Source organism: Bemisia tabaci, chromosome 7, assembly GCF_918797505.1.
Source record: "Bemisia tabaci chromosome 7, PGI_BMITA_v3".
In the NCBI taxonomy this organism is placed as follows: Eukaryota; Metazoa; Arthropoda; class Insecta; order Hemiptera; family Aleyrodidae; genus Bemisia; species Bemisia tabaci.
Window position 1 is genome coordinate 29,229,624 of NC_092799.1, and position 27,971 is coordinate 29,257,594.

The 27,971-nt window shown below is 35.2% G+C and overlaps 2 protein-coding genes across 2 annotated transcripts in view; one reads left to right on the plus strand and one right to left on the minus strand.

Annotated features, from left to right (window-relative positions):
* The first annotated feature begins 223 nt into the window (after positions 1–223).
* On the plus strand, positions 224–21,564 carry crm (cramped chromatin regulator). The gene is made up of 16 exons (XM_019059660.2): positions 224–700; positions 2,250–2,439; positions 3,767–4,027; positions 5,179–5,382; positions 6,290–6,480; positions 6,997–7,212; positions 7,752–8,016; positions 8,803–9,035; positions 10,348–10,611; positions 11,177–11,278; positions 12,208–12,384; positions 12,642–12,867; positions 13,968–14,237; positions 15,433–15,548; positions 16,308–16,403; positions 16,888–21,564. The coding sequence occupies exons 2-16, from the start codon at positions 2,253–2,255 to the stop codon at positions 16,987–16,989; spliced, it is 2,910 nt and encodes a 969-aa protein (XP_018915205.2). The 5' UTR covers positions 224–700; positions 2,250–2,252; the 3' UTR covers positions 16,990–21,564.
* A 784-nt stretch (positions 21,565–22,348) lies between these two features.
* The window catches only part of LOC109043111 (cadherin-related tumor suppressor fat), a 78,629-nt gene continuing 73,006 nt past the window's right edge, over positions 22,349–27,971 (minus strand). The window contains exon 14 of the mRNA XM_072302280.1: positions 22,349–27,661. Within this exon, the coding sequence (XP_072158381.1) occupies positions 26,891–27,661 (771 nt within the window). The 3' untranslated portion in view covers positions 22,349–26,890. The remainder of the gene's footprint in view (positions 27,662–27,971) is intronic.

Below are 27,971 nucleotides of genomic sequence, written 5' to 3' on the forward strand. Positions count from 1 at the left end.
TTTTCTCCCTCCATAAATTATTGACATAACCTGATAGAAAGTAAACACCGCGAGTTTTGAATTGCAAAAATTTTTTATCGAACTTTTTGTTATTCTAGCCATTAAACCACTCGATTTTTCTAATTTAGGATTCAAAACTTTCTTTCTCATCTTTTTCTTACTATTTGCTTGCAGTTTCAGCCACATTTTACAATTTTTTGATTAACTAAAGAAATTGATATAATAATTTCCTTTTGAGAGAAGCCATGTTGAAGTTAGGTTGAAAAGTGTTTATGAGGTGCAAGCATGAAGCTGTTTGATTTACCTTACAATTTTAACAAAACCGCGGTGACTTTTTATCAATTGAATCACTTGTGACATTCAAAGTGCTTTTCGGATCTTTTGTTCGTTATCTACCTTTTAAATCAGTGCTAATATTGTGATGTGACTGTTTATTAACGAAACCAAACTCTTCCCTCCATCGAGGTGCTTTCTAAGGGCTTCTTCATTTGAAGCTTTTATCACATGCAAACTGAAAGCCACCCATGAAAAGATGTCTATTCTTTCAGACAGTGTTTTCCTACTCAAAGTTAACAATTTTCTTTGTGCTAGCTTAAAATTCAAGCAAGTGTCTCCCTGACATTACATTTTGACTTAGTTTGAAAGATTCCTAATAAACTGTTGCAGCCATTTTTGTTTCGAACCAACTCCACAACTTTCTGTAAGTACACTTTTTTCATAGTTTTTGTCATTCTGCTTAGTTTGATAGGCATATCAGAGGACTCTTGTATTAATTTATCCTTGAGTATGAGTTAATTTGGATGCAGACAATAGATGATGAGCCAGTGCATAAGGTGAACACGCCAGCTCTCCAAAGTAGGTTACAAGAGTGACGAGGACGAGACTGCATTGTGTTTTCACACTAATTGCACCTCTAACTACCAAGTTTGCTACCCATTGACATTTATGTGTCTCTATATTCAATAAGTCAACTCATACACTAAGGGTGGACCTTTTCAGCACATGGGGTCCTCAGTATTAACCCACAGTTGCTATTATGTTCATACGTAAATGAAATTGTCACCAACTGCCAAGGCATCTTGTATTGATCCACATTTTCACTAAAGTCATAGAAAGATCTTTCCGATTTATTCATATATTTATATATACGATTATTTAATTCGTTCAAGCATTTTGCCTCTCTCAACTTATTATTTTCTGTCACATGTTTTTTCAAAAGGAGCTAAGTTACCTTACTTCTTAGTAAGCAAGCAAAGATAGTTCCAAATCATTTATTTGTTGAGCAGATGAATCTGGATACATTACTGGTGTTCACCCAAAGAAAATTTTCTGTAATGGCTCTTATGGTGATAGCATCTGTTTCATGACTCCTGTTATCGTAGTAATTGAAGATGACCTCTATCTAGCTGTGAACCCACTTAACGATCAACCTAACCTCATCTCAAATCTGTCATATTTCTCTTTCAATCCTGAAAGGTTTGATAATGCAAATTGTAAGTTTCTTAACTGAACCAGCCAATTATTCATGGTTGCAAGAGATCATCAGTAATTAAACTACCCGCCCGTATTTTGTTGTATAATGATCGGCTATTAACCAACAAACGCTCATCACACCCAAGCTATTAGGTGCGTTGTCGAAGTCAACTTTCCGTTTGCGTTGGGCTTCTCAACGCTAACGGATATCACGTGACAGTTGACTTACCCGTTGGAAAACGCGTTGTTGGTCGTCTCTGTTGACTAAAAATTGTTGTGTTTTGAATGTGACACCGCGTGCACAATATCATTTAGAGGTTAGCTCAACGCTCTCAACTACCTCCTGAGACCGATGACTTGTTGACTTCCGTTTGGTAAACAGTCCAGGACATCGGGCAATCCCAACGGAAGTCGAACAACGCCGAGCGTTGGGCATCGGGTAATTCCATTGCCCAACGCTCCTCAACAGTTGACTTCGACAACGCAGCTATTATCATACTTGGTCACATTTATTTTGAACTCATAACCAGGGAAGGATAGTTATGTTTAGCTTTTTGCTGAATCTAGCTCTGCCTTTGAGGGACCATTGTCTGCTTTAAATTTTGGTGATGCCTCATCAGAGGTGGATATGTTGTGCCATGAACCTAGACAACATCCATTAAGCGATCAAAAGAAGTAAATTCAGTAGCTGCAAGATTTTAATTGTTCATTACAATTAATTTTTCTTTTATCAATAAATCAGCACAGGATTAAAGACTGTTGTTCTTCTTGCACAGGTCATGGAGAATGAGCCACCGAATGCAGAAAAATCAGAAGAAGTCCTTGGCTCTGTAACTCATTGCTATGACATCGAAAATGGAGACAAGACGGGCAGCGTACAGTTACGAACAAGTGCCAGGGTCTCCAAAAAAATGCGGCTGGATTCCACCGCAGCTGCTGTCCCTCCACCTACTGCAGATATCAAAGGTAAGCAAATTCAGCCCCTCCCAAAAGGGCGTTATTTCTTATCAGTAGGCAGATTTGATAGAACACACCCAGGATTTGGACCGCAATCGACGATCTCCTTAAAAGAGCGGTCCAGCAAGGCAATGATTTGAGATGGACTACTGGATGATAGGGTGAAAAAATATTGCGATGTTTCGAGATCCATTGCAATCCACTGTGGTACAGATGAAAAAAAATAGCCCTATAATAGATTTTTTTTCTCGTAGGTATTCATGTAAGCCACGGGATGGCAGTATCCATAATTTTTACCTCAGTGAAACTCTTTAAAAGCTCTTTTGTATGATTTTCAATTAAAATGATGTTATACTCTTATTCCTACACCAATATCAACTTTTTTCTCTTCTCAAAGTAAAGTAAAAAAAAAAAATTTCAAATCAGCAAAAGGAAAACAGATACTAATGATGATTCCTCATCTGTTTCTTAAAGGGGACTGCAATCTTAAAAACAAGTTTGGCAATTTCGACGAAGAAAAGTGCGCAATGAACGATGCCGAAATCCGTTTGCGAACATCTGCATTCGTTGAGCTGCTATCGCGAAAAACAGCTGAGCGCATCACGTCATGAGCTCCGTCTCGCATTTTGCAGTCTGCATTCTGCATACTGTCTCCGGTGTCAAGTGGCTGACGCGTGTTCGCGACAAGTTAATAGTTCGCCCCGATCTCGCTCGCTCCTGGCCGACTCTTTTTTCTTCGCTTAGGTGTGACATTTAAGGCGACCTCGCGGCGCCAGAGAGCAAACGTTCCAGATTTTGAGTTGTTTGCGTGTTAACTGCAGTTGCATCGGGAGCGCATGACATCACCAGTCAGACTTACAATCTTTCATTTCTCTGCGATTTTGCGAATTTTTCATTTGGGACAGAGCCATGTTGCTTCTTATACCTTCCTGCTTCAATTTTTATTACTATCTCATTTTCGATTTTAGGGTTGCCATCTCCTTCAAGTATTTTAGGTATAGCAACAATGAGAGTAGTTTATGTCAGTTAACCGTAGCCTGTAAAATCATCATTTTAACTCATTAAATCCTATCAACTAGTCTGTACACAACACGGCCAGAGTTGTGGCTTATAATCCCTTCATCTTGTCCACCCCTAAGTCTCATATGTGCCTGAACCCTCAAATCAATGATTTTTACTTTGTACCTTAACAAATTTTAACATCACATTTTAAGAAATGGAGTACGTTTAAGTGTACCAAGAGATTATGTACTTACGGAGAATTTCATGTCTGTTCAGGAGTCTTGGTGAGAAACCTTATCCATAGGTAATTTAGTGGCATCTTTTGGATTTTCAGATACGAAAGATGAAACGAAAACTCCTGAACCGAAGCCAAAAATTCGTAGAGCTCCAGAGTTGTGGTCAACAGAGGACAAGAACTTATTTTTTGAAGCATTGAACGAATATGGAAAGGACTTTGATGCCATTCAAAACTACATGCTGTCAAAATCCAAGAAACGAGGTGTTGGTGACCATGTTGCTAAAAATAGAGATCAAGCACGTCATTTTTACCACAGAACTTGGCACAAAATTTCCAAGCATCTCAAGTTTCCTGAAGGTGAGCGCCAATTTTTTTCTGATTTTTTTACCAAATATATCCCATCTTAATGCCTTTTTTTGGGTTAATATCTCTGTGTACTTATTTTTTTGAATATGTATGTGTAAGTCTAGGTTGCTGAAAGATACGCTCGAAATTCAGGGTGCGGGTTATCCAAGAAACTCACAAAAAAAACTTGTGGGAAACATACCCATCCGACGCTACTTGACGTTGCGAGCAAAACAGACCACAGTGGGCGCAAGTGGGTTACACGGGAACTTTTTTTTTTGACCCTCTCAAAATCTGGGGTGCAGATTATCTGCGGGTGTATGCGATGAATCTCTGACTTCAATAAATAAAAGGAGGGAGGTCATTTTTTGGTAGGTCAGCTACCCATACTGTCCAGAATTTGCCTAAAATTTCCTCTACTCCTGTTCCATTTCCATTTACATTGCATCAAAACTCGGTCATTTAGGAACAATTCTAATTTTTGGCGTTTCATAATCCTAAATTCACATGCTGCAAAGAAAGAAAAAAACATAGCTTAGAATCTGATCCGTGCCTATACGTTCTTCAAATTTCAAAGGTACCTAAACCATAAGTGAATCTATTTAAAGAAAGATAGAACTACAATGGAAAAATGTTTATATGCTTCAAAAATGAATTGTTGATGAATTGTTTGTTGTACTATCTAATTTATCCTGAAAAGTAGAATGAATTTTTCGACTCTCTTAATTGGATTTTACTTTTCGAGATGTGTCTGAAAAAACTGGACAATAAATAATCGTAAATTTCTTGCCATATTCCCAAATTTTGGTCGAATTTCTTAAAGAAATTATACCACTGAAGACTCAAATATCCTTCCATCCTAAAATGCCAGATTTTAAACCAATATGTTGCTGACCATAGCAAATGTAATTTTTTCCCCTTTTACTCAAGAGGTTCATTCTAGGCTTATTTCCCATCTTCATCAGGCGATCAGCAACAAGCAGCCTTTATTGACTTTTAGTTGAGACTATTAAACTCGAATATCCCAACCAGAAATGGAACTGGAGACTTCCTAATCCTAAGGCAATCACAACATTTTCTAGCTAACATGATGCTGACAAAACTATGCTGGTCTACTGGATGGCTCTCTTAATATGTCTAAAGTGACTCTCTGCATTTTTCAGGTATCAAAAAACCAACTCAAGAATTGTATGCGCTAATTAACTTTGGAGAGATCAGAAAAAAAATTGGTTTCTTGTCTGAGAAGAATTCTTCAAAATTAATCGAATTGATCTACACAGGCTCTACGAAGATTCGAATCAAAGGAAAAACTTGGAGAATTAAAACTCCCCCTTGCCGAGCTTTGCGAAAGTTAAATCAGCTTGAAGGTAAATTATTTTTGTTCCTTTGATAAAACAGAAGTCTAATTAATTTACTGAGTCACACCAAATAAGTATAAATGCTTTCAGAGTAACACAGAAGATTTACCGCCTTGATTCTTGTATTTACATGTTTCCAATGCTAAACTGAAGCCGGCAAATCTTCTGCTGTAGTCTAAAAGTGTTAAAATTTAATAGGAAGGACTGCAGCAGTTTGCAAATTGATTAATTAAAACAAGTTGTTTTTTCTTCCTAGTTTTTTTTTAGTTGCTGGCCCGGGTGGTCTTATCTGGGTGGTGATAAGACCACCCAGGCTGGCGATGATGAGCAAAGCCTCGTGAGCGTTGGAGTCGGAGCCTCGGTGGCGGGGAAGCGGAGAGCGGTCGGAGTGGACTGGAAGGGAAGGGCACGACTAGCGCCGCACAATGGTCCGGCCAGCGAAACGTCAATTTACGCACATAAAATGGCGAATATCTCAAAAACTGCACATGGGATCTCTTTGAGCCTGTGACAGCGTTTGATCAGAATTACAAGCTGAGCAACATATCCAAGTTTCATCAAATTTGACTGGGGAGATTTCCCATAAGGATGGTGCGGGGTTCTTTTAAAAGCTGAAATTTATTTTTGCAATATACACAGTGTTTTTGCTTAAAGAAAAAAGAAAAATGGAACCTAAAAAAGTAATGCAAAGAGAATGAGCTCTGTAAACATCTCTTCCCATTTCAAGGGGAATGTAAGTCTTCTAAGTAGGTTGTTAAATACCTCCCCCTATCCTATTTCTACAAAGTTACTAGTTTGAACATTTGTAGCATATTAATAATTAGTTTCTCCGTGTTTTATTTTATTGAATCCTCTCTTGCAATCTTTAAATGTTGATTTTTTCACTGATTTATTTTATTACTATAATTTTTTGCAGAGTCATCTGAAGATTTTAAGTTACCAACAAAAATTTGCGTGGAATTAGTACCTCGTGACAATTCAACATGGTTGTCGGTTCAATCCATAGCAATGAATCCCCGCGTTCGTGCAAATGTTTCTCTGCACAACAGGCTTGCCACATTAATTGAGTACCTTCAGCAAAAGTGGAAATCTCCTCATCTAAAACTTGTATCCTTTTCTATGCAGCGTTGTCATATTTTTCCACTCAATTAAAACTGTCAGAGAGAGTGGATTGAAATACCAGTATATTTCTTCAATCTTTAAAGTAGAAAATTTCAGAATTGTATTTTTAAAAGTACTGTAGGGGCTTGCATACAAGATGCACTGTCAGAAAAGATGCCGTGCAAATCCAAGAGTATTTAAAGTGCTTGGAAAGTCCAAGAAAACCTAATTCGGACGCATTGTGGGCTAGTTATCATCAAAATCAGGTTTCATATCAAACAGACCTCATAAAAGACAAACATGTGCGCAGGTAAAAACCTCAGGATGTGACATTGCTTTTAAAAAATCATTGATAATTTTTTACCGTAACAAAAATAGCATTTGATTCATAATAGAAATTAATTTCAAGATCTTGCCCCTAATTAAAAGCATATTTTAAGACATCTTGGATTCAGTAGAGACCAATATGTATACTTTCAGCGTTTGAACATTTGAAGTTTTTTCCTTAATACTATTTTCCAGAGGGATAAAATAATCAATTCCTCGCAGGTCAATGCAAGTGATTATGAAATAAGTGAGCCTGACTCAATCCTTAGGGTTGCTCCGAAGCCTAACACAAATATTTTTCACCCATCATTTAGGATTAACGAATTCATTCCAAGCTCTAAAATTAGCCTTCTGAGGCACGAGCAACAATTTGGGACTACTGGTGAATCCATTTCGTCTTTACTCGAGCAGGTATGTTTTACTCAGTTTTAATATGTGAAACCTATCAATGCCAAACAGCACTCTGCAAGTTTCTTATACTTAGTTTAGCCTGTTATACATTTGAGATCATGGGTATATAAGTACATGCAAGTTAAATTAGTCAATAAGGAAACATTTTGCTGAGTGTCTATTGTATTTTTGTTTTTCAATTATATAACCTTTTTCTCTCTTCAAAACTTTCATAAAAATTATTATTAGGCTCAAAAATTGCCCTATGGTCGTGGAATCTCAAACTAATTTTGAAGATTAACTATTAACAACATTGAATCATAGATACGTTCTAGAGCACCTTTAATTTCAGTTTTAACTTCAATTTAACTTAAAAGCTAATAACAAAAAAAATTGCCAGAAACTAGTATGTAACACAACAGTGGAATTACACTTTGTATTTAAATTCAATTCTTTTCAGTTAGTTACGTCTTTTATATATTTGATAAGACGGTATATTTTTTTCCTTTTTATGTATTTTGTTTTATACCTCTAAGTATTTTTCTAATTATCTTTCACAGCTCAAATCAAAACAACTGAAGCCTGGCAAAAATGCTGTGAAGAGACAACGAGCTGATAGTGCAAGTGATAAAGTATCAACTCTGCAACCCATAAGTTCCACGAGCACAGCAGTTCCAACCACGTCTGCATCCTCAATCATGACTCCCAAAACTGCTGCTGAACCAGAGCTGATCAGTGAAAACAACAACAAGCCAGTTCCTATTTTAGAGGACGAAATCGTCCAGTGTGCTGTTGACAACCTTTTGTCTTTCAAATCTGAAAATGGTCAGTCACCCCTTAGTTCTTTTTTTCAACCATATCTTAAGTCAATCAGTGACCACCAGAAATTGTTTTTATCTCATGATTCTGATAGTCTGAAGTTCTCTCTCAAGCTCATGAGATTTGCTTGCTGATTTGATCGCTGGCAATTTTACGCTAAAATATATGGAGAGGAAGGCTCATGGCCAATGGGAAACTACGCACCTGCGTTTGCAACATTGCAGACTTTCTGTTATACTTCAATTTTTATTTGGAAAACTAGTCAACGTAATTTCTTGAAATCTTTTTCCTCCCTTCTTGTAGAATATTCTGTATAAATTTCATGCTCTAAAGTCGGCTTGTTTTTGTTAAAAAAAAAATAAAATAAGAGCAGACATCTTTTAAACACTTTTGCAAACACCTTTTGATTTGTTTATTCTGTACAGGTCATTTTTTATACAGCATTAAAAATTAAGTTCCTAGAGATTACATTAGATTTTGGAAGATCCCAGACTCAGCGGTAATACTTTCAAAAACTGGTAGAAGCAGCACCCCAATCCGGACCGAACTTGAAACTTCAAAAGAAAAGAAAAAATGTATGATCATTGAGACTTTACGGATTGTCCCATTGTTACCACTCTTTTTCTTCTCTTTTCTTTTTTCTCTTCCAGTTGTGGTACCACCATCTCATCGATTAGTTAGGATTGGATATCTTTCAGGGTACTTGAGAGGATGCAGTTAGGCATGATAATTTTAATCCCAATTGTTATACATACAGTCTAAGCTTATTTGGAATTTTTTTTCCCCCTCCAGAGAAAAAATCCTCCGAAAATGAAACTAGTCCTGATAAGACTGATGGAAAGTCTGGGAGTATTACAGGAGACTGGACTAGTCCCAACAAAGATGAACACCCAGAAGAACTAGATCATGAGGTAGATGAAACCTCAGGCGATCAAGAAAAACATGAAGACTTTGTGCGTCGAATTTCCAAAGGTTGGACGCAGCACAATGCTGAATCAATCAGGATTGGAGATCTATACCTCATGGTAAGAAATATATCATTATCCAAGGTACACTCTACTCCAGGTATGGACAAACGGGGTGCCGAAGTGACAGCGCTGAGAATATAGACCATCAAGTGACATCACAAGTCATACCTTCTTTGCCACGCACTTCAAAATAACCCGTTGAAGAGGTTCTGGCAGATCTGGTAGCTTTAATAAGCTATCAGATAAATTTAAAAAATTGATAAAACTCAAAATAACAAAAAAATTAACGAAGAACACAAAAAAATAACACAAAATTGACAAGACCCACTCTCAGAACAGAAAGTAAATAAGTTTTTAATATGGTGCCGCAGTCGTACCATTGGACGTTGTCAAATCTACACGTTCCAACGACTTTCTAAAATTCCATTTGTCCATACCTGTAGTCGAGTGTACCTTGATATTATCATTCAATTTAATCTTGTACTTACTCAGTCACATGAAGGAAGGGAGCCAACCCTAAAATCAAGAATTTTTTGGGTAAAATTATTCTTGTATCTGTAGTTACAATTTATGAAGCAAGTGGGTGATAAGCAAAATTATCACTTAGGCAGTCAACTTAAACAGACACAGAAAAAATAAGCAGTATTGTCAAACCTTACTCAGTAAAAATCTGCTTAAGTATGAAACCCTGCTAACTCTTGAAAATGGCCCAGTCTAATTTTCTGAGCCATTTATGCTGTATCAAAAAAGGCGGCTTAGCTCAGAAAACCCTTATTTTTTTGTCTCAAACTTAAAAAATTTCTCAATTAACTCATCTAACTTATAAATTTTCTTGGCAATATCTTGTCTCGTTTCTCCACACATCTGCATAAATTTTTTTCGTTGCGCTGAAGCCCAAAAGTAACGACTTCCCTGCTTGTTGCATGATGTGGAACAATCTCCTGTATTTTGGGTGCAAAATCGGTATTTGCAGAACAGAATTTTGCGAAATCTGTTTGAGAAACTGTGCTAAGTGGGAACGAACTCTTGATCCCAATGTATTCTGACTTGGTGAGGTTTGACTGTACAAAATTTCTTACAAGTAGACTTTGTGCAAACCCTCTTAATGCGTGAGCTCTCAAGAAGCTACAGTTGTGAAACCATTGTAGTTAAGCGAAAAGTTCTGGCGGAAGTCTAAACAATAAGGTAATATTTTGTAAATTGTTACTTCATATGACTTGTTAGATGATTGTCTTTGTTACCGTTGGTGATTCGAACAATCATAAACATTTTGTAAAAATTCTACTAACTATTCAAGTAACCACAATTTCTTGAAGCAAAAAATTTTTGTTGTTTTAATTAATTTGTTGATTGTTTTCTTTTTATTTAGTTTGGTAGTGACTCCAAAATTCATCTTGAATATTGGTGGGAAGAAGCCCCCAAAGTGTCCGTAAATTCACCGAAGGAAAATGGGACTTCAACAGAGATCACCAATGTTGCCACTTCATCAGACTGCCCAAATAGTTCCAAGACTGCTTGCAAATCAAATCCTCCCAGCTTATCCAAAGAGCCTGAATCCAAGGCATCATCTTCTGTCTCGTCAGTGTTACAAAAACTTGTTTGTATTGCCAAACTCAGCCTATTGAAACCAAAGGTAAGTTTCAAGTCGCGAATTTGTCAAGTTTTTAAAGAAAAAAAAACTCTCAAAACTCAAGAAGAGTAACAAGGTTGATCGGAAGCCTGATGAAACTTGACCCGGGCTGCACAACCTTGTGCAATATTTTTAAATATTTAAAGAAATAAAGTACATACTCAATGATAAAATTGTATAGTTATCATTAAAATGTTAGACGGATTGATTATAGACAGAATTATACTCCTACCTTTTCGTGACAGACTTTTTGGAGTCATTCCATACCAAACCAATTGATTCGACGGAGACACTACCGGTCTTGGAAGAGAGAAAATTGGGTAATATCAATTGCAATTAGACTGCATTTTGTAATTGGGAACCGCAATCTCTGTCTCATCTGTAAAAACACTCATGTGCATAGGGAAACTTATGTTGTTTCTGAACTAAACTAGAGATTGTAATACCTAATTTCAAAATGTAGTCCAATTTGGCTGATTCAGGTTTCATCCCTTTTGATGATGAAATGTTCATGTCTTCTTAAAGTATTTATTTTCATTTTAATTGTTTTTTTTTCTTGTTTGTCAAGGCTGAGTGCACCTGTGGCCATGTATGTGGTGGGCCAAACCAGAATAAATCAAGCGCAAAGAACAAAGCAAGTTCAAAAGTTCAGAAAAATGATCTCAATGAAGTAAGTGTTTCAACTACAAAACACAGATAATGATGCAAAGTCAGTAAATGCGGTCAAACCTCGCAAGTGAAAACCCACTCAGTATGAAACCCCTCTGACTCTCGAAATTGGCCCTGTCTCATTTACGCAATACAGTGGAATCCCTATTATCCAACAGTATGGGGCGACTGGGTTGTCAGATACTGAAAATATCGGATTATCCGATGTACTTTCACACTCGATTTTTAAACCTAAAACTGACCCCTAATCTACAAATACAAGAAACAAATAAGAAAGCAAACTAAGGAAAAAACGGCTTACTTAATGTTGTTAAGTGAAGAAATGTGGTATCTTGAACTGCAATTTTGGAATTTTGGCAAGCTTTGCACGATCCGACAAATCTAATGCGGTCAAAGGTCATTTCCTTGTCTTCGCGAGTGTGTAATGCACTGTTGCTACAGTATCATTTGATACGGAGGTTGGATAATCGGGTGTCGAACAATCGGGGTTACTTTGTGCTAAGGAAGTCCGCTAAACTCGGAATTCACTAACTTAGCAAACCCTTTGAGTTATAAAATTCCTTGTCCACAACTGTAGAAATTGTAATAACTAGTTCCCCTAACTCATAAATGTATTTATTAGTTTCTTATCTACATTTTTTTTGCTGCGCTAAATCAAGGAAAAAATAACTGTGCTGCTGCAATAACAAGAATGTGGCAAGAATTCAAACTATCGAATATTCCAGCAAATGCTGCCATTGTTATCCAAAACATCTGTCTCGGGTAATCAATCAATAATCACAATGAGGGTGCTGTTATCATCCCACTCCACTGTCTCTAGACCTACCACTGTGGCTGTACTAAAGCTGAACAAATAGATAGTTTTACAGTTAGGGGCATAGTGCAAGCGAATTTGTAATGATCATTTTTTCATCCTCTTTTGTTTTTTAGAAATCAACAAGTAATCATAGCGCTGTAATTCTAAATGGAGTGAACTCAGCCATTGGAAGCACCGTCTCCGTATCAACAACTGAAGTATTCAGGAAGCCTACATTAGTACCAATTGAAGCAAGGCCTAATCAAGATCCAACGCCTAGTTCTGTTCAAGCATTCAAAGCACAACTGGATGTAAGTATTTTGTTAGATTTGTTTGTCAACAGGTTGTCCATGATTTTTATTTTTCACCTCAAGTGAACCTATCAGAGTAAAGTATAAAATTGTCACGTAACTGCCTTTGAACTAAAGATAGCTTTTTAATCTGAGTTTACAAAACGTGACCTATGAACAAATATGTGACTGCTGTCTTATTTAAACTATTAGTCCCAATATTGTTGTGATAATCGCTGGAAATATCTGAGATTATTTTTTGTTTTGTTTGCTTCTAGAAATTTTGTCCAAGGTTCAGCAATCGTCGTGGACGAGCAGGAAACAGGTTGAAGAATTCAAACAATTTAGTAGTCCAGCGAATGCTGCCACTGTTGCCCAAAACATCTCCTTTGGGTAATCACTCAGTAGTCACAATGAGGGTGCTTCCACAAAGCAATCAACTTGCAGGTGATTTTGCTCCAATCAACAAAACCTCTCAGCCGAAGCTCATCCTACCAAAACAAGGTACTGTAAATTCTAAAACACTTACACAGTAAAGCCCCTGTAATTTTAGTGTTTTTTTCTTTTTTATCCATTTGATTCACATTCTTGGAGTGCATTTGATTAGTAACTTGTATTTCAATTTTCCATTCCTTGTAAAGCAGGAAATCAAAAGTTGAGCTGCTGAAACAAGGCCTCCAAAAAATTTGTAATCTTTAACTAACGAAGAGAACTCCAAAGCCCCATTTTTTACGTTATATGATTGCAATGAGATTATGTTTTTGTGATAAACAAGATGTTCATTCAAACTTAAAAGCAGGGCTGAAAGTGATTTATAAAGTCAGTAAAAACCACTAGAAATCTCTTGGACGTTCTGCTTGTAATATGAATGCTTAAAATTCAATAACGACAAACATACCAAATCATCAAAAATTTTCTATCAAAATAAAGGGTTTGACTTTCTGGAGCAACTATGGATTTTTTGTTTTCTTGCACGTTTAAAAAGAAAACTGTAAGGAAGTCAAAATAATTTCCTACCTCTTTTAGGATGTCACACATCAAATTTTAGATTTTTTAGTTTTTATTGTGTGTATGAAACTTCTTAGAATTCTTAGAATCTTAAAATTTGAATAGTACTAATTGGCAGCACAATGAAACCCTCTAAATGAAGTAACTCTATGAATCCTTAATTAATTGACTGAATGCTATTTATGCAAAGTTTGAATGAAAACATAATGGTCTAATGTAAAGCCAGACACAAAACTCTCCACCCACTTCTCTTGCTCCCTCATCCGTTAGCTGTGATGAATATTTTCTGATATTTTCCGTTATTGATCAGTAAGGCAATGAATGATTTTAATTTTAATATTAAATCCCAGTCAGCAATTTCGATATGAAATACTTTTTTCCTAAAAAAAAAATTTAAGGACTACGTATAATCAAAAGTGCATGAAAGCAAGACTAGCCCAAGAAAGACGCTATTTTCATCATTTTCTATTTTGACAGCACCTCTGCAATCTAATATTTTGCTCTTTCTATTTTTGATTTTCAGCATGTTGCACATTTTACTTATTTTTAATTGATTCTTTTTTTTCACAATATTGTGTTTTTTCTTTCTCATTCAGAGCATCCGGTGAAAATTCTACCAAAGCCTGCCAAACCACCTACCACAGTCTCAATGCAGCCAACTTCTGTATCTGTGCTAAATCTTATGGGCCAGCCTGTGTCTCAAGTAGAAGGGTCCAAGCCTTGCGATCCTATCATTGGAGTGGACCAACCAAATAGACAGTCAGATGATGATCCGTCTCTTCTCTTAAACGATCTATCCAACCTTTCAACATTAATGCGTTCAATACCACCATCAGATCTTTCATTAAATTCTTCAACATTTGAAGGTAAGAAGTTGTAAGGAAACTCAAATCTTTTTTTACAGGGCTAAAAGAAATTCTACATCCATTTATATACATAAAGTCGCTTTCACAGCGCAGCCTCACGCTCTGCGACGCCCAATCGCCATTGCCCCCTATCCTCCCAGAGATCATCAGGCAATTGGCACCTTCTGATCTCCTCCTCCACCCCTTATCGCCAGCCTTTCACAGGACGTCCAACCGTTCTACACCCATTTCATGTCGAATATATATAGGCAAGATGTGTTGTTACGAAAAGACAGAACTTTAGTTAATTAAAAGTAAAGTTTTTCATTTGATTCTGGGATACGATCAGTGTAAATTTTGATTAATAGACTAGTTAAATTGCAATCATTGTTTGAAAGTTATTATTTAATTTTAACTTGGATAATATCTTAATTTACCTTATTTAATGGGTCGTTTATGTAACAGTGAATGCTATAAAGCAGACTTTTTGTTCTCCCCTCCTTCCTCTACTAATCCATCTGTAATGCAGGTCCTGAACAAATTACATTAAGCTCAGTTCGACCCTTCTCCCCTCAAATTAGGGGTTTATGAAGGAAAATGGCCACCTTGCCTTGATTTTTCATCCAAGTGTGGAATCGACGTTTGTACTTTACATTTTAAACAATGAATTCAAATTTCCTGCTCTCAAAAAAACTGCAATCATTGAAGACCAAATAAGGCATTGAAATCAAGCTGTGTGTTCAGCAAATAACTGGAGATTGTTTTCACATGTATTTTCTTCTCCGTCTGATGTGAGGTTCCCTCTATCGTAGAATACACCAAAATTACTTTAATGTTCAGTTTGGTTCCAGTAGACACTGGGTTTTTTTGCAAGCATAAAGTGTGCATTAACGCAGACAAAAATTGTTATTTTCCGACTTATGAGTTGAATTTGGAAAGCTTTAATGCTTTTATCATATTCCATGTAAAATTTCCATGAAGAAATATGCAAGTGGTGTTGCTAAATTTCACACCCTGTTTAGTGGTCCATTCTAATGGCGACAATGTTTGTAATCTAAACTATAAGATCTCTAATGTAGGTTTGATATCAGGAAGGGTTGAAATAGTCCAGTTGCCTTTAGAAAATACGTGAAATGATTTACGATATTCATTAGATATTCTTGCTCTGTTCGTTTTGCGTATTCTGATTTGTCTGATGATTTTTCTCTTTCTTCAGGTTTGTTATCAAACAACAATGGACCTCAGGCTGAACCTGGACTGTCGCAAGAAACACCTTTATCTAGTCCAACACGTCTGCTGAAAGATGATGAAAATAATTGGCTCAGTTCAGAGGTAATTAAGGTCCCTTGACTTTTTAAAAATGCTGAAGGGAGCCTCTCTTCAGAAAAACCTTTTTCTTCCCTGTCTTTGTCTCTTGCTGATTCTATGCATCCTTTACACATTTAAAGCTATATCTACTAAATTTAAGTATAAGAAAATCAAACCGCCTTAAAGTGGTGCCCTTGCAGCTGATGAATCAGGTAAAGATTTCTGTAAGAATCAGCATTAAAAATACATATTTAAACTACAGTACAACCTTGATGTTAAAACCTTCAATTGAATGACTTTTTTTATGTAATAATGATTTTTGTCAGTCAAAATCCATGTACGGCAATGTATTTTTATTTCAAATTAACGTTGTTGCAGCAAGCCTTGATTCAACTCAAAATATTTATGATTTCATCGGCTGGCAACAGAGACAAAGCTACTTTGCTACCTTTGCATAAAACTTGGAAAGTATTCCCTTTATCATTCCTGTAACAATCCTTTGAATTTAAAGGCCAGGTTTGGCAGGTTCTGCCAGGTTTGTTGATAAAAAGAACCAGGTTTGTCAACTCAGACACTTAAATGAGTAGATTCTTGCGGCTTTTCTCTCTGTTTCAACTGACTTTTTGTGAGGAAAGAGTGTATCTCTAAAACTTATCATGCACAAATAATATAATTTTGCTTGTTTTAACAATGTCGTAACCCCTTCTGGAACTGAAAGACCTCAAAATAAGAGTAAGTTTACCCGTCTCCTCTTCTAATGTAAAGTTTTTTTTTCCCTTTCAGGTGGGCGATTTCTCTTTTAGTAGTTTCCTTGGTCATTTGGAATCATCACCAATGAAGAGTTCAAGCAATAATGAAGAATCTAAATTAATGTCAGACGTGAGTTTTCTTTTATTTCTGTTAACCGTAACTTTAGATGAAGGTTCCTAGTAAAACTAGAACACAGAAGTTGCTTTTTATCAATATAGGATTTAGTTCAGTCGTTACAGTATTTGACAGGTTTCCTGCTAAGTTTCTGCACATGAATTTCCACCAAGTCAAGGAATCACACAAAAAGATTGCAAAAAATAGCGGTGCGAAACCATTCTTAGCGGATATCTCTACAATGTTAGTGCTTTCTCTTGGTTGTGTATTATAGTTATCTCCTACCTATCGTAAGAGTTTCGTCCCAAAAAACCTTGTTTTGATAAAAAATGACCATATAATTATGCATTCCGTAAAAATATAGATCTTCAATGAGCAAAAAATCGTTGAGTTGAGGAAATTCAGAGTGGGCCAAAAACTGCCCTTATCAATGACCCTCCTTCATGCTCTTTTGTATCTGCCATTCATCTCATGTAAACTTTGTTTTTTTAATTTATAGGTGGAGGCGCAGCTGCAGTGTTTGATGAGTGAAAACAGTGTGGATTACACAGCCAAGTTTGCGGACTTAGCAGCTCAAATTGCCGCGGATACTAAGAAGTAAGAGATTGTCTTTCCACCAAATTCTTTTATCTGGATTTCTTCTTCCTCTGTCTTGTCAATTGTTCTACTATTTTATAACCTTAAAAATTCATGTTGCTGGTATGACAGCTACGTGAATTATCGTCATTTTATTTCTCTGAGAAAAAGCATCCGTGACCTATAATTCATAATCTGGTGTAAATTAAACTGATTATTGCTATTATGATAACACTGGGACCATAGCTACAAATCAAATTGAATGCTGAAAATTTAACATCGGCTCCAGTAATTTGTCTTATCTTGTTCTTACTTGATAAACTTCATGTTTGAAATTATTTCCGAATGGAGTAAATAATCGCAGGTTTGCTTATATCAATTCTGTACTTCTTAGGCAAGAAAATAACTTCTTGAGTTTATTTTCCTCAAAAAAGTGCAGAATTCTGTCGAATTTGTGGCTGCTGCTAGATGACTGTGTAGTTTTAAACTCAATCGCTCACACTCTCATTTTCTGACTTTTTGATCTTTCAATCTTTTGTTAATCAGCACTGTCTAGAAAGAATTTCAGAGGAAATCCAAGATCATAAAAAAAAACTTTAAGATAGCTCTGCAATTCTATGGAAATTCCTATACAAAATTAATTTTTAAACAAATATAAGGAACCAACCGTAAGAAGATTAGGCTGACCTGAATCTCATTGGTTGCTGTCAACCTCAAAATAAGCAATTTAAGAGCTTAAGATCAACTTTATGGGTGGTTCAAGCTAGTACCAACCACATAGATCACAAGAAGCTCATAATTTTTTTTGAAATATTTATGTAACATTCTCGTGTGCTCGTACTTTGATAAGTTTTCATCTTTGATCTTCATGTTACATTTTTCAAAAACCATTTTAATTCATCATTTTCGGAAACAATCCTGGTTGGTCTCCAATTAGATATGAGCTATTTCATCAGCAGATTTAAGCGATTATTTCAGCTGCTTCTGCTAGGCTGTTTTATATTGATAGTAGTTTAAACGTAGCAGAGAAAATGGGAGGAAAATGTAAAAAATGCACTTTTTTGGGCAAAATAAGCGAGTTTTCCTATCAGATGTTGCTTGAATTATTATGCTAAATAATCAAAGCTTTTCTACGTTTTAAAGTTTTAAGAGCAGTGAGGCATTGTCTCAACTGTTGTTGCTATAGCTGATTTTGTGCTTTTCTTTACACTATTTAAATCAAATGCTCTTTTAAGATCAGCGCAAGTTTCAAGTTAAACAAGTTAAAAACATGTTTCTTTTTAAATTGGTGCACCTTTCAGTCAGGTACGCAATCACTCAAAATTAGTGCTACTCGTTGACTCTTATTAGCGTGTCCTTGTTTTCCGTCGGTGATACGGATGGAACTTGAACTCTATTCCATTTGATGTTCTCATTGATATACGATTTTTTCTCTCTCGTTTTTCCAAATTTTAAAAATCGGCCCATTTTCGATTGAATGATTTTTACAAATCATACTTGTTTCTTTTTTTTCTTTACTATTCTTTAACGTTTTACTGTTGTTCCTCTTATTTTGTTTTTGCTTATCATCGTGTCATCTTATTTTTATCTCAAGGTCCAGAGGCCTGGATTTTGGTTGTATAGTTTGTATGTTCAATCCTTTATTTTTTTACTCATTACTCTAAAATTTCTAACACATTTAGTCCTATCAATTAAGTTTTTAGTTGTTGCATCAGTTTTCCTGCTAAGCTAATTTTAACCAGGTAATAATAAGATGGCTAGTTTAACATCTCATTAATTGCATACTTTTCACACTCCTTTCCTGGAGCCACGACAAGTTGACGCCATAGCTTACTAAACTATCATCAAGCACGTGTTCATTGTCATGTAAGCAAAGAAGGCAGATATCAAGAATAAGCAGTAGGTCAGAAAATTTGATTTGTCTTCCAGAAAGAACTTTTGCTGATTAATTTTGATTTTGTGAAAAATCTCCCATCCTATTTATTAAGTAAACATATACGTAGCTTCATGTCAAAATCATTTGGATCCAAACAACTGATTATAACTGGATTCGATGTCATAGATGTGTTTCACTTTTTTGTACTAAGTCCGAAGTAGAGTGTCTCTACCAAAAGAAATCATTGGCCATCACAGAGTGACTTAGCCTCCTATTGAGTATTAAAAAAGTTTGATTTTGTCAATTAAAATGTAATCAAAGATTGGAATAACTAATAGGGAAGGTATTAATTTATCATTAAACTGCGTCCAACTCAAGGAGTGATACTGAAAATGTACATGATTTTGACATATACTCAGCATACATTGGGAACTTTTGTTCAAATGTCAGTTTGAGTTGTACCCTTCTTGGTCTACTCCCTTTCTAATCATGAAATCTGATTGATCTTTTAAGACTCTGTCAAAGAAATAAGCGTCGCCTAAACAGCTCTGCGGTCTGTTGATTTTAGACTGTGATCTTAAAAATTGTTGATCTGAATCCGAAGCTCTTGTGGTTTGGAAAATGTCTATGAAATCGTATCTCAATTTTTGTTCCTCATTGTTATAGACTGATGGACTAGTGTGAGAGTTTCTTTTAATAACTAAAAGCAATATATTCTCATAATATCCTTGTAATTTTTAGCGGCATAAGTTTTCTCTCTAAAGTAGGCTCTGTTCACATAATTCACTTGGTCTTTAGTATTACCTCAACGTAGTACGTATTAATACATATTGACAGGTGGTTCAAACTCTCTGTCAGAATTTCAAATCTCACCTTGATTTTTGTAAGAATTTTGTATTCAGTTGTGTCCTAGTGTAGTAAGCATATCATTTTATTTGCATTGTGACTTTCTTGGAATTTACACAACTAGCAAAAAGTAAAGTCCTTTCCAGGGTCCATTTATTAAGATATATATATTCCCAGTTTCCAAATTCTGTCATGATATTTTCAGATTGATCAACTGACCGTTTTTAGTCAGTTTTAGTTATGCTCCCTTTCACACTGTCAATAACATTTACATCAAGTAAGAATCAGCTCGTCTATGAAGTATATTATCATGGCTTAGCAACGCGGCAGAAGTAATCCCCCCCCCCCCCCTCCGATCATTTATACGTTAAGATTTTAGGTAAAGAACCCAATGATCATTGTAAAATATCTATGTATGTTCTGTAAAGAGACTAGACCACTTATATTGAGGTAGTCGTTCAGATGAAAATAATATGTTGCATGATGTTTCTAACAACCCATGAGAAAAATAAGATGGTACTAAGAACTATCAACTGTGACAAAGTTTAAATCATGGTTCGCTCTCTTTTGATACTGTTGCTTTCTCGTAAGAGCAGGTGCTAAAGTTACCAATGTTGACTCAGTAGAGGAGTGATACTCAAAATGTACATGATTTTGACGTATACTCAGCATACATTGGGAGCTTTTTGTCACCAGGTACCTCCTTTGACTTGAATGATGAAGAAAATTAATGTTAATATTACAAGACACCTCCAAAGCACTTTAAGTCTTATCTCGGTAGCCTTTAATTTAGCTGCATGTTGGTTGGACTTGTATTTACCATGTAACAACACATGTGTGAGTGCCTCTGATTATGTTCTCCATTGTTATGGTATCTATCTCTCTTAAAAAGCATCTTTTGTTTTTCATTATTATTGTTTTAGTTCATGAGATTTTCCTGTTTGATTATTAGGGTAAAATAAGTGCTGTTGCAGTGATCTGGACGTCGTATTTTTCAACTAAAAACTTTAGGGTTGAACGCACACTGAGTACAAAAATAGTTAAGTTCATTCCAATGATCATGCGTTATTGCTTATTCTTTCTTTTTAACGATTGCTCTTGTAAAGTTATGTCTTTCACTCAATATACAGTTTTTTTTTAAAAGTTCTCATTAAATTTCAAGAAAATTATATTCTTTCAGTCAGAGTAGAATCATCATTGTTCATTTTATCTGATTTGGTTGAACTCCAAAACTTTGCAAAAGCCCAATAATTTTAAGGTAATTTTGATATACTATCAGAACTCTTTGATTACATATTTGAAATATACAGCATAAAAATCTGAGGCAGTGACCATTACTCAACCTTTTCATGATGCAAGCTGAAAGTCATCATCAGTGCTCAGGTGGCATGGATTGGGCAAAAGTTCCCTAATTTTCCCCTCAAAATTATTCTCCGCCTTTAAAAATTTCTGGACAAATGATTTTTAGGCTTTAGACCCAAGAAAACTTAAAAAATTCATCTTATAACATGTGGCAAATCAAGGAAACGTTTCAGCTCACAGGAAGGCACTCGCGTAAGGACAAGTCATAAATATAGCTGCTGCATATCTAAGAAATTCTGATGGAGCGTTCTCTCTCTCTCTCTCTTTTTAATTGTAACATAAAAGTAAGTGACTGCTTAATTTAAGATAACTACAAAGTAAACTAATAATTATTTAGTAATTGCATTGTGATACCTATTTTTACAATAAGTTACAAAATCACACTCTGACGGTAATTTTTAAGATTTTTGTCTGTTAGACTGGATTTTTCTTCGTTCTTTTGTTTCTATTGTTTTGTTAAAACTGTTTCAAGTCGGCTTTCTAGTTTTGACTATTACAAATCATTATCAATTAAAACTAGCCTTCTTTTCTTTAAATCCTTTTCCCATGCAGCGACTGTTTCAAACTATGTCTCATCGCTTGTCACGGAAGTAATGAGGTGATGAATTTGATCTTTAAATTCATTCGGAGGAAAACAGGTTCAAAGTTTTAATATTCTGGGTCACCCAGTGGTATGCTCAGCCTCCAGCTCAATTACATGTGGTTCTAAAGTTTTGAATTGAAGATTTCTTTCGTGAAGGGAAGTATGCAAGTCCTATTTTAGGAGACTGCATTTTTCAAATCTTTTTACACTAAAGGTTTCAAACATACACAATCTATTCATATGAAAAGGCAATTTAGTTAGGATACAAAATAAATTCGATATATTTTTATTGAGAACACCTCTCAACTTCTCTATTTTAATAGCTTCAAATCTTATTGAGAAGTGGAGTTGATTTGTTTTTGTGTAGTTTGAACTGTTATTCCTTCAAACTTAGGCAACAACTTCCTAAGGAGAACTGTAGTTTCTTCACGCATCTCATTGCAGACATTCAGTCGGCCTCCTATGGTGTAGTGGTTTTAGCGCTAGCTCTATGATCGGGAGGCCCTGGGTTCGATTCCTGACCAGGTGACCCGAGTTTGATGGTCTCAAACAATGTTTGCCTGGGACTGGTTGTTAGGGATGGAGGGGGACGGGACTGAAGCACAGGATTAGCCCTTGATGGCTAAAAAAAAAAAAAAAAAAAAAAAAAAAAATTAACTTTCTATGTGTGGGGTGTGGGGTACTCTTTGAAGACATGTTAGGAAATGAAAAAACAAATTATGAATTAATAATTTTTTAATAAAAATTATTAATAAAACACTTGGCGACATTGAATAATGATGGTATTTACAAAATATTTGGCACAGCAGCATGGCTTCAATACTCTACAGGACAAAAAATTCAAAAATAGTTTTATATTTTAACAAATATGGGTACCTATACATGAAGTAAAGACTTTACAATTTACAGTTAAGTACAATTTACATTGCATTGAACTTTCCATGTACCAATTGCGTGGTGAAATCACAAGATTGTACTCCCGTAAAATTTTACAAATCAGAAACTAAAATGAATGCAGCAGAAATGTTAACTTCTATTAGGATTCTCAGTATTAAAATTGAACTCTTCCGCCAAAGGAGAAAAATTGCAAAACATCAGATGAATGAAACGAGAAAATAATGATCACTTTCCACGTTCAGGTCTTCAAACCAATCCAGAGGGAAAGTAGGCAAATTTTAAGTGCTTTTTTTGACTTTACTAATCATCAAATGATGGGCTTCATACGTTGGATATACCAAAGACAGTAGGTATAATATACATACATACTGCCATAATTTTTCTCTGAATGTGGCTTGTAAATTTTATTGAAGAAAACGCGGAAACGAAAATAAAAAGAGAATTCTAATTTAGAATTCCTTGTCAAAAGAGAAAAGTTTAGTGTTAAATAGAACGATCGCTGGGTGACAAGGGTGGAGAGTCAAGCTGTCATGGCACTTCAACCTTTTCAACACAGAGGAACAAATGATATCAGAGATGTTCTAACTATTTCGGTATCCCCCCCCCCCCCAAAAAAAAAACTACTTTGATAAAATGATGATGTACTCAAAGCAGACAGCTCTACACTTTCAAAGGTCAGTTGAGATCAACCACTTTCACTGGACAGGCACTTACCATAGTACATTTTGTTTTATTGTAAAATTTTCCCTTCCTTGTATTTTCTTCTAAATTATCCCTTTTTTTCAGTACAGTTACCTATTACAATCAGAAGAATATGGGTGCTTGAAATTTTCTTCCCTTTGAATTGTAGAAGAATTCCTGAATTTTGCCATTATGTTGAAGATTACAAAGCATGCTTCCTTTAAGGGCTTCATTGCATTTAGTTTTTTTAATCTACAATAAAATCTGGTAACTTAATTAGAGGATCTGATTGTAATCGACAATAATGACAATTCAGAGCTTGATAAAAGGGTTTTAATTAACCTGTCAATTTATTTTGCACCTTCAAAATACCTCTGTCCAATCTTCGGAATGTATTTACACAACGTAACTGTGAAAGAGTAAATTTTGTTACAGGGTCTCCTTGTGATGTTCATAGAATGTACTAGAGTGCTAGTTGAACTAGAGTTCAGCACAAACTAATAATTGTCCAGGAGCTGAAATATATGTCTCTAATACTTAATGAGGTATTATCTTTTTAAAAACGAGGCTCTACTACTAATGTAAACATTTTTTTTCCACCATGGGCTTTCCATCTGTCCATTACTGAAGTCCTCTTCCCTTCAAGCTAATTCCAGAGACTTCTAAAAAAGAAAATATTAGAGGAATATTATACAGAGTGCCTGTACCACCCTCTTTCACAAATTACACAGTATGATCTTAAATATACAGAAGATAAGAAAAATAATAAATTTTGCATTTTTACAAAAATTGCCCCGTTTACATAGAATTGCATCGCAATAAATACTTCAAATATTTGTGGCAGAGTGATACCTACTAAAGTTAGTGATACAGAAGGCGCCATAACTGCTGCATTCATAATGTTTCTTTCTTTTTTTATCAAAAGCAATGGTAATGTTATCAGTCGCAAGTTAAAAATTTGAACAGCACATTCATTTAAAAAAATAGCATGCCTTTCTTTTTTACAAACCTACTTATACCTCTAAGTCAAACTAAAATTAAATGAACAAAATGTATGAACAGACAAAATTATGAACAGGTATCATTCACTTATGAAAACAAAATCTATTTTAGATCACAGCAGAACAATTATTAGACTGATTTAAAAAATAATATTAATAATATAATAGTAATATATGAAAAAAATAAATAAAATAAAAATCGTGAAGCAAGTTTGCGTGGTTCATGAATTACTGAAATTTTAAATCCAATGCTTTACCTCTTTTATTGCAGTTTGAATGAACTTCTAGTCATAAATTAATTTCTAGGACACTACCAGAGAGTTATATTCTTAAATTTAAATGTAAGTAAGGACCGAATTGTGAAGACCGGGGCTGTAAGAACAACTCATTTTTTTTTTAAATAAACAGCAATTCTTAATCTAATTTTAAATTGATACTTTTTATAAACTACCTATTACTAATTCTGATTGCTATAAAATGGCTCATTTTCAGTTAGTTAACAAATGAGCACCAGTCTTTTAAGTGAAAGGAATGGCAAGATGAAGAGAATTTGGCCAGAAATATGACAACCCATTATGCAAAAATTACTTAGGTACTCATAAACTGTCTGACTGTTAAGTACGTTAAATGTTCTTACAAAAAAAAAGGAACACTGTCAAAGCGGCAATAGGCAGGATTCAATTGTACATGGGGTGCCCCCAAAGTTCCTGTAATAATGCTGTAATTCCGGAATCAGGGTTGTTACTAAGCTGATCTTGGTCTCATTTTCAAACTTACATTATTCCTGATCAAATAAAATCACAGCATTTGCCCAAAAATTGACAAAGGTATGAGGGTTTGTGGGAAGGGAGTATAAGTGCCACATACAGGTTTTTACTGACGCTTAGGTAATTTGCACCAAAAAAGGCAATCATAAATTTTATGTTATCTCTCTTGGTGTTGACGTCAACCTGCTTCTTGAATTATGTACTATTTTTTTGTTTCAGTTGATCAGAAGCAACTAAAAATTTAAAATGAGACCGAGATCAGCTCAATAGCTATCTTAGATCTAGAGTAACAGTATCAGTCCGGGAACTTTTGGGACACCCTTAATAACTTAAATTTTTCTCCAGCCAAATTACTGATTATGAACAACATGATAATTGTTTTTCAATGTTGAAAGAAAGCCAAAACTGGATGGCACAATAAAGAGAATATGAAAGCACACAGATTATCTCAGAACAACATATTAAATTTCCATCAAGAAAGTTTGAGCAAACTTACAGTGAACATGTCAATTAAGTCGCAATATCTATCAGTGCACCAATGCAACCTATTTTACAGTGAGAAAAATTCAATTATTTTCAAAAATAAAATGGTTATATTTTATCTTTATCATCATATCTTTTTAGTAAACTAGTTATAATAAATCAATGGCTAAACTGCAAAAACTAGTACCTTAATTCCATTTCATCTGCAAATCTCAATTGTAATTTCTACAAGAAGGATAGACTGACTACTTCTGAAAATGAACATAGAATATTCGTCGGTGAGCAAAGAAAAACATAGAAATTTTTAAGGCATAAGATTGGTGTTCAGTCTTGTACTTGAAATATAAAGGATGACAAACTTGCAATGTTGCAAGTTATGGTACCCAGGCGTTTTTTTATGAGTAGCCATAGATATTTCAGCTGAATAAAAAAAGCATCCAGTGAAATAATGAATCAACAGGAAAAAACAGGAATGTTATTATTCTTCTGAAGTTGTTTGGATTGCTAATTTTACTTTCAATTCATCTTGTACTTATAAACGTCAAATGCATAACCTTAAACATGAAAAAAAAAAATAAATAAATAAATGAAATAAGAACCTTTACAAAGGTTAAAATACACATTCACTGAAATTTCATAAATTAGTATACATGGTATACTTAGGTACATCTTGGTGCTTGACTCATTCAATCTTCAGAATGTATCACCTAAGTACGTAACTTAGAATTAGTGGTTTTTAAAAAAAGAGAGAAATGAGCTTTCTTGAGTTTCGATTATGTAAGCATCAATCATGTCATAAAACGATTTGTACAAACTTTACATTCGAGAGCTGTACATTACAATATCCCTGATAATGGTGATCAAATGATAAAAATGTCATTAAAATAAAAACTACACTATCAGTCAAAATTTCGGAAAATGCAAAAAATGAAATATACAAATTTAACACTATACATCAGTTAAACAAAAGCAGTCCACAATAGTAACACACATCATACAGTGGGGGGATTGAAACTTGATTTTCAAGTTTTGTCTGTCAAGAATATTAGGAACGGCTGCAAAGGAAAGCTCTTCAGGAGAGAGGTTCTTTTTTAAGCGTAATTAGCTATGAGGGGACTGACTGTTTTAAAACCTTTCGTTTGATGAGCAGGAATCGCATATTAGTGTTATTTTCTTCCCGCATTAAATTAAAAATATTTCTCATCTAGTTGTTTCTGAAAGAATCTTATTTACAGACAATCTTTAAAGCTTGTGCAACTTGAAAATGAAGTTCCAATTTTTACAAAATTTCTAATTTACTTAGCTGTAATTTTACAATATTTGACAAAATTGGCAATTCCTAGAGCTCTACACATCATATTTACAATATTCCAAATAAATTAACAAACAAACAAAATTTGTACAAATTGCATCTAAAAAGTTCATAGGACTTAAACGTACTCCTCAGATTGTTTTGACGAATTATTTGATAACCTAAGAGAATTGGGAACTCTACCATTAACAGAATCGGGTAATTCTGCTATGTCTTTGAACACTCCTACTAGACTCTCAAAGTTGGGTCCCCAGTTGAGCAGATAATCCCACCCAAGAGCTGTTGGTATTGAGGAAGGAGAGCCATTTTGCGGCCTATACATCGGCCCTCCCAAATGGGACAGATCATCATCTGATGCTACTAATGTGCTGAGCGAGCCTCGAAATGAGGAATCAAATTCATCATAGGCCGAGGGTAATGATGGTTTATTTGGCGTGCCGCTACCACTATTTCTCCCTCGGCCCCTGTCCATATCATCCTCAGCATTTAGCTTAGTAAAAATTACGTCACTAAGTTTTTCACTTATCACATTACCATTGTCATATTCTATTTCTGAGCAGGTAAAGGAGTCATTGCCGCTCTCATCGGTGGACGTTGAGCTGTGGTTGTCACCGTTGTTGGGAACATGTAAATGGTGGCCTGGTCCGGTGGATACAGCATCTAAAGTACTTACTAAACTGGAGGTCCTCGGCCGAGAGTTTAGCCTGTTGATCTCTTCAGCCGTTAGAGCGGCTCCAGGTGTTTTACGACTAGAGGAGCCACTCAGTTGACTCATAGCAGGACTATTTAAACTACGCTCACTTGTACTGTGCAGAGCATCTTTTCCTACACCGCCAGACGAGGACGTTGTAGCTAAAAGTGCCGATTGTAATGGCTTGCCACTTATATCCTGCAAAAGGAAGGAAGAACTTATTAATCAGATGGGAAAGGCAAACTTTATTTTTTTAAAAAATCTTCACAATATCAGTTGTTGCAAAAAAAAATTACCTACTGTAAATTACTGTGAGCTTAAGTGATTGGATAATGGTTACAAGAATGTAACTTTGAAAAAATGAAATCTAACTTTACATGGGAGTGATTGTGACTGAGGATGAGAATAAGATTTCAGAAAGTTGAAATAGGTAGAATTGATTCCAGTAAATTGCCATGTTTAACTTGGTCTCACCAAAACTAATATTTACTGCCTACTCTTAATGTTA

Excerpts from the sequence above, each read along its gene's own strand:
- crm (XM_019059660.2), top strand. The coding sequence starts at position 2,253 with ATGGAGAATGAGCCACCGAATGCAGAAAAATCAGAAGAAGTCCTTGGC. Across the intron at positions 11,279-12,207 it reads AGAAAAATGATCTCAATGAA|AAATCAACAAGTAATCATAG; the intron begins GTAAGTGTTTCA and ends TTTGTTTTTTAG. Across the intron at positions 12,868-13,967 it reads GCTCATCCTACCAAAACAAG|AGCATCCGGTGAAAATTCTA; the intron begins GTACTGTAAATT and ends TTTCTCATTCAG.